This window comes from Oratosquilla oratoria, chromosome 5 (assembly GCF_046742065.1).
Source record: "Oratosquilla oratoria isolate Oo_2021 chromosome 5, ASM4674206v1, whole genome shotgun sequence".
Classification (NCBI taxonomy): domain Eukaryota; kingdom Metazoa; phylum Arthropoda; class Malacostraca; order Stomatopoda; family Squillidae; genus Oratosquilla; species Oratosquilla oratoria.
In genome coordinates this window covers 45,298,647-45,306,146 of record NC_134781.1, presented here as the reverse complement: position 1 = coordinate 45,306,146, position 7,500 = coordinate 45,298,647, and the positions used below count along the sequence as shown (strand labels likewise).

At 41.6% G+C, this 7,500-nt stretch overlaps 1 protein-coding gene across 1 annotated transcript in view; it reads left to right on the top strand.

Moving 5' to 3' along the window:
- The first annotated feature begins 815 nt into the window (after nucleotides 1–815).
- The window catches only part of LOC143025777 (uncharacterized), a 7,230-nt gene continuing 545 nt past the window's right edge, over nucleotides 816–7,500 (top strand). Inside the window, exons 1-2 of the mRNA XM_076185786.1 lie at nucleotides 816–824; nucleotides 914–1,405. Coding sequence (XP_076041901.1) covers nucleotides 816–824; nucleotides 914–1,405 — 501 coding nt within the window. The remainder of the gene's footprint in view (nucleotides 825–913; nucleotides 1,406–7,500) is intronic.

Here is a 7,500-nt window from a genome sequence, read left to right as displayed (position 1 = left end):
GCGCCGTTTTGCATGTGAAATGTCAGTCTTTGTGTTAATGTTTGCGTTGTGTGGCCTATGAACTCTTCGTTGCAAAGCACACCGTCTTTGTTAAGATTGCATGAGTACTTATACACAACGTGGTCTTGTTTTAATTTGTCTCTAGTGGCAGTCATATTATTTTTCATAACAAGAGACGAAGTTTTCGGATTGCGATAATAAATAATTAAATTAAGTTTATCCTCTTGTTTTTTTGGTTTACAGTTCTTGAATATTATGTGTTTTAGTACTTTTTCATCTGTTTTGTATGCAGGTGACATTGTATTTTGGTAAAGAATGTTTAATTTATTCACCTTATTATCTACCTTGATATTGTTGCTATTGGCTTTTTCCATATTAATTTTAATCTCTTTGTCGATGTCTGTCATTGTGAATCCATTATTAGTAAGGATTTGTTTCACTCTATTTAGTTCTTGGTGGAGGAGGAGCCAATTGGAAGAAATTTTAAAGGCTCTTGTGACATAAGCACGTACCACGCTCATTTTATATTTGGAAGGGCATTCACTCGATCCATTCAGACATCTTCCTGAGTTGCTTGGTTTTCTGTATACACTAGTGATGAATGCACCTTCTGAGCCATCTACCCACACATCTAGAAAGGGAATTCTGTTATTAATACTCTTCTCTACGGTAAAAGTAAGGCATGAGTTTTCTTCCATTTTGTTTTTAAGGCATTCTAATTGTTCCTCTCCTTCAATATCTACGAAGATGTCGTCAATGTATCTAAGGTACATATTGGGTTTCTGGCTTAAAGTGCTGAGGACGTGGTTTTCAAGATGGCACATGTAGGCCTGAGCAAATAGTACGCCTAAGGGACTACCCATAGCAACGCCATCATGGCCGTAGTTCCCTACTCACCGCTGAGTTGCGCCAGGCTGCTAAGGAACTCCGTGAGAATAATGATATTGTTATACGTAGGGCGGACAAATCAGACCTTTTTGTCATTCTGAACCGCTCGGAATACATTGATAAAGTTGATAGTATATTACAAGATCCATCTAAGTTTTTACGTGTGAAAAAGAACCCTATTGATGAAATCCGGAAGAAAGTTACAAAATTAATCGACAATGCAAATGCTGATAAGGATGGTGTTAAATTTTCCCCTCTGCAAGGTCATTATGAACCTGGGTATTTCTATGGCAATGTGAAAACCCATAAACCCGGACACAAATTGAGACCCATTATTTCGCAAATTCCCACACCAACATACCAACTAGCTAAACAACTAAATGACCTAATCACTCCATATATTCCAACTGTCCATGCTCTCCGCTCCACAGATGAATTTGTAGATCTCCTTAGAAACACCAATCCTCAAGGAATCTTGGCCTCCCTTGATGTAGAAAGTTTATTTTCGAACGTCAACGTAGAAGACACCATTAAGATAATTTTACAGAAACATTTCGCCACTCCTCTGTGTGTGTGTGTGTGTGTGTGTGTGTGTGTGTGTGTGTGTGTGTGTGTGTGTGTGTGTGTGTGTGTGTGTGTGTGTGTGTGTGTGTGTGTGTGTGTGTGTGTGTGTGTGTGTGTGTGTGTGTGTGTGTGTGTGTGAGTGCGTGTGTGCGTGCGTGCGTGCGTGTGTGTGTGTGTGTGTGCGTGCGTGCGTGCGTGCGTGCGTGCGTGTGTGTGTGTGTGTGTGTGTGTGTGTGTGTGTGTGTGTGTGTGTGTGTGTGTGTGTGTGTGTGTGTGTGATTTTCATGAGGGTAGGTTGGCACCAGATGATTTTATTTGGGTTGAGGGTTTTCTCTGAAGGAGCTAAGGCTGCTGTAAGTAGTCGACAATTTCTATTCTGACGAGTGCCATGTAACTTTATTAAGATCAGATTGTTGAGAACATCACTGTAACTAGGGTGTTAAGATTACCACGTTTAAAACCTTCCCTGCATTGACGTACAATATTGTGCAGATTTAGCTTTGTCTGACGCCCCATGATTTTATTTGTATTAGGGCATATCAGTGTTATGACAGAATCAAAACCGTATCCCCGCTGTGACATACAGTGTCTGTCTAATGTCGGAGGATTATACGGCTTAGATGACGCCGCCATAACCAATAAGTTAATATGCTGTTCAAAGGATGTGTGCTGGTGATAACTCTATGCCGGGAGTACTTAGCTGCTACCTGAGACTTTTTTTAATTACCCTACTTGGTCAAACCTCCAAAACAAATGGCAATCATCAACAGTCGCTGAGAGATTAACTTGACCTTGCGTACCTTACTGAGATGCATAGCTCCACTATTGTTTTACCTATTGATGACTAAAGAGGCAAAGGAACTAGTGTTCATAAAGGATGACTCTTGTTACGTGGTGAGAGACGTATCTGCCACAGTTGCTTTTAATTAAATGAATCTTCAGAGTTACTACTTATTAATTCTTCCGGCAGTATGTTTTGTCTTTTAGCTACACCAGAGAATAAGAACATGTTGTGCCACAAGTCGTAGTTAATCAGGGATTTCCTCACCCTATCCAACCCTTTTAGGACCTAAAAGATCCCAATCATCTCCCTTCTACACTTCTTGTCCTCCATAATAGTCGGATGAGCCTGGTCAGCCTGTCCTGCTAATGAAGCTGAGCCAATGTGAGCATCAGTTTGGTGGTCCTCTGTATATTTTCTAGTCTGTCAATCTCTCTGGGTGTATGGTGACCAGGTCTGGATGGCATATTCCATTTCTGAGTATACAAGTGTTTTGTAAAGAATTGACAATGTCTCTTCATCCAGAAAGTAATTTTTTTTCTTAATTCTGCCCAATATTGAACTAGCAGAAACGTTACTCCGATTATCTAAGGAGAGTTTTAAGGTCGGGGATAACTAAAACAACCAGGCCCTCTCCTATTTTAGATAAGGTTTTTACTTCTATCAAATGTGTGTTTTTTACTTTAGTTGATAACCGTGATACAAATACGGTATATACATACACGTAGTTCATATATATGAATATATCAATGATTTTCCCCTTTTATATGGAGGGAATGGCCGAGTCAAAGCACCTCTTGAGTCTAAGCTGGAAAAATAAAACCACAAATTATGATGTGTGGTTTACATGCTCCAATATTTTCTGTGATCCCACTCTTTAGATTTTTACTTCTTGATAATGTCATGCGATTTTATTTAGATGAGGGCGGGACTATCTCAATTAACCCTTTCGCTGTGATACCGGTTTTCGGAAATTTCCCGGTGACTCCAGCTTAGGGCAGGACTGACTATAAGGATAAATAATCAATCGATGATATAGTCTGAACATTTAGCTCTGGCTGCGACCAGACGACGTTATTCACCCGAGGGAGGATCTACACCAGGTGTTTGTTAGGTCAAAATATGTAATTTGCTGGAACCTCATTCCCATTCTGAGACTCACCTGTATGATACATTTCTTTACATACGAGCGGCACTTTTTCACGTTGCTGGGTTGTTTGCTTGTTTGTTCGGGCCCTGTCGCAGCAACTATACGTCGGATTCTATCTGTCCGTCGGAAACATTCGCTTGTCGTATTACGCCTTACATAGAATTTGTCTGCCAGTCCACCTTGTTCCGCCGGTCTCTCAGACCATGCGTCAGATTCCGTCAGTTCGCCGGGTTCTGTCGACCGTCAGGGCCACCTTGCCTCAGGTTCCGTCCGTCCGCCGGATTCCTCATATCCGTTAGGACGGTGGCCTTAATTAAATTCCATCTGTCCGTTGAAGGCACCATAAGTAGGATTCTGCCAGACCATTGAGTTCCATTGTCTGTCAGGAGTCTAGGGACAAAATAGTCTCGATTGATAGACACAGTTTGAAACTGATAACTAGCTCTTCTGTCCTTAGAAACAACATTGCGCTCAAGATATAAAGCCAAAGAGTTATTAAACGAGAGATCAGGTGGACAGCAGAAACGAGGGGCAATAGATACTGAAAAACCTATCTATCCATTTATCACTCTATCTATCTATCTATCTATCTATCTATCTATCTATCTATCTATCTATCTATCTATCTATCTATCTATATATATATATATGTATATATATATATAAGTTTCTAGGACATCAGTTTAGATTACAGACATTTCAGAGGCATAATGTATGTATCCTTACCATCTGATACAAAATATTTACCAAAGTGCTTTAATTACGATTACTACCTTACTACCTAGATGTGGTAGATATTAAGCAGGCTTCTGTCCAACTAAATCAACTTTTGATAATATCCTTATGCTGTACCAGATCATCCAAAAGTATTGGGGATTTGATGAAAACATGTATCAGTAGACTTTAAACAAGCATACTATAATGTCCGTATAAGATCAATGTGGAGCATCCTGAGGTACTTCAAAATCCTGGAAAGGATAATCCGACTTATAGAGAGATGCCACTATAACACCAAAGAATGAGTGAGAGTCAAAGGAGAGCTCTCAGAAGTGTCTGAAGTGAAGATAGATCTAAAACAGGGATAATCCCTACAAAGCCTCTTATTTAATCTGGCGCTCAAATGGACAACAAGCCATTTTCTCTCTGAAAACGACAAAATAAAAATGAGAAATTATGTAAACTCCGACAGGCTAGCTTATGTTAATGATGTAGATTTTATTGAGTTTTCTATAAATTTTATTTATTTATGAAAGTAAAACAAAAGTGATGAAAATATCAAGAACTGGTACATACATATACCTTAGGCTTTTCCCCCTTACATGGGAGATAGCCAAAAACAAAGGCATAAAAACCCTTCCCTCCCATTCCATCCGTAATACATTCCACTCCCCTCCACCCTCCCTCTTATCTTGGCACCTCCTGGATGACGGGTCATCCCTGCACCTTGTCCACTGCCCTGGGTCAGAAGCAGTGTCATAAGACACAGCACAACCACAGCAAGGCCGCTTCATTAAATCGGCGACCCCCCCCCCTCTCCGTCCCCCCATGCAGAAAAGGAGTAGACGGGGAGAAATCCCTTCGGGCTGCGTCAACTTTTTCTCACACATACTACCACACCCATTCCACCTCATGCATCACAACATCACCCATATACAACCATTCTCCATTCACCCCTGTCTTCTGTCCTCTCCCGTCCTTCCTCAACAGACATTCCCCTCTTCCTCAAGGCCCCTTTACCTCTCGCACCACCCCATCCATGTATAAGTTGAACAGCCATGGCGACATAACACATTCATGACAAAGTCCCACCTTTACCTCGAACCACTCACTCTCTCCATTCCTAATCCTGACACACGCTCTACTACTCTCGTAAAAACTCTTGACCACTCTTAACAGCTTTCCTCCTATTCCATATATCTGCAGTACCATCCACAGTGACTTCCTGTCTACCCTGTCATAAGCCTTGTCCAGATCCATAAAAGACCCCCAAAAAATCCTTACCTTTTCCTACAGCTTTCTCGCATATCTGTCTTACCACATAAATCTGATCTACACAACCCCTATCTGTCCTAAATCCACACTGTTCCTCACCAATTACTCCCTCTGTTCCTCTCCTAATCCTCTCGATCAGGATCCACCCATAAGCCTTCCCAACTACACTTAACAAGCTAATCACTCTGAAACTACTACACTCACACTTGTCCCCCTTTACCTTGTAAAGTAGAACTATACAGGCACTCCTCCAGTCCTCCGGCACTCTACCTTCTCTTAAACAAACATTAAATAACCTCACCAGCCAGTCCACTATAAATGTACCTCCTTTCTTCAGACATTCTGCATGGCATCCATCCAGACCAGGTGCCTTACCTGCTCTCATCATCTTAACAACTGCCTTCACTTCATCTTTCCTTATTTCTCCTCCATGATCCTCACTCATCATTCTCATTTTCTTAGCACTTCCTACTGCAAGTACCTTTCCCTCCCTGTCCTCCTTCACATTTAGCAACTCCCTAAAATACTCTGCCCATTTTCCTCCTACTACCTTCTCTTCCATTGTCATCTCTCCATCTGCATCTTTTACCATTTCTTCTCTACTTGATTCGCCTCCTCTTCCTCTCTTAATTTCTTTCCAAAATATCTTGTTATTACTTTCAATTTTTTTTGTCATACTCTTACCCCGTTTCACATCTGCTCTCCTCTTTGCCTCCTTTATCTTGTGCTTTACTTCTCTCTCTCTCTCTCTCTCTCTCTCTTTTTTTCTTTCTTTTTTGTATCTCGCATATGACTCCCTTGTCCTATTTTGTAACCAATCTGTGAACGCTTTTTCTCTTCTACAACCTTCTTTATTTCCTCATCCCACCACTCGCTACCCTTCCTTCTATTTCCTTCCGTCCTTCTTGTACCACACACCATCTTTGCACACCTTGTGACTCCCTCCTTGAACCACCCCCATTCCTCCTCCACTCCTAGTTCTACTCTATCCTTCACTCCCTCCCACTTCTCTCTCATCTTCTTCTTGTACTTCTTCTCCTTTTCTTTCTCATTTAAGCAGTTCACTCTAAGCACCTCCCTACCTTTTGTCCTTTTCCTCTTTCTCCATCTATCCTCCACTCTCAGTTTACCTTCCACCAAAAAATTATCTGATATTCCCCCATTCTCTCCCCTTAGAACATGTGCATCCTTAACTTTTCCTATCATACTCCTATCTACCACTACATAGTCCATTAACGCTCTATATACCACCCTTCCATCCACCACCCTCTCCCATGTGTACTTATGCTTGACTTTCTTCCTAAGCACTGTATTTGCTATTACCTACTCTCTTTCGAGACATATCTCCACCATCAACTCTCCACTACGATTCTTTCTTGGAACTCCACATTTCCCAACCACTCCGTCTATTGGTTCATTTCCTACCCTAGCATTAAGGTCTCCAAATACTACTACATTGACGTTCCTCCCTAATCCCTCTATGCATTTATTTAAATCTATCCAAAAAGTCTCCCTTTCTTCTAAACTCTTCTCACTACCAGGCCCATATGCACTTACAAAAACCCACATCTCCTCTCCCAGTTTCGCCTTAATCCACATTAATCTTGAGGAAACCTCCTTCCACTCCACTAAACGTTTACCTTTCTCTTCATTTACTAGTATAGCCACCCCTTCTCTCCCTCTCCCTCTCTTCACTCCTGAGAACCTCCCAACTACACTCCCAAACTCACACTCGCCCTTCCCTCTCAACTTAGTTTTACTCAAAGCCAACACATCTATCTTCTCACAAACATAATACCTATCTCTTCCCTTTTACTCTCATCTGTACCACAACCACGCACATCAAAAGACCCCAAACCTTGGAGTACTGGTTGGAAAACTCCTAGCCCCTCTTATGCCTTTACTTTTTTTAGCAATGTCTCCTGTGGGGCTACAGGGAGAAGGATGCCTAGTCCAATCCCCGTCCCGTTTTTTCTCGCCTTTTACGATCCAAGTGAAAATACTTGGTGGCAGCATTATTTTTTCCTCACCATAGGGTAGGCGAAACAAGGAAATGAATGTTCAGAGAAGTGGTACAGGAAAGCAACAAGGGGTTGGGGGACAGCATAATGGAGGGACAGTAGCA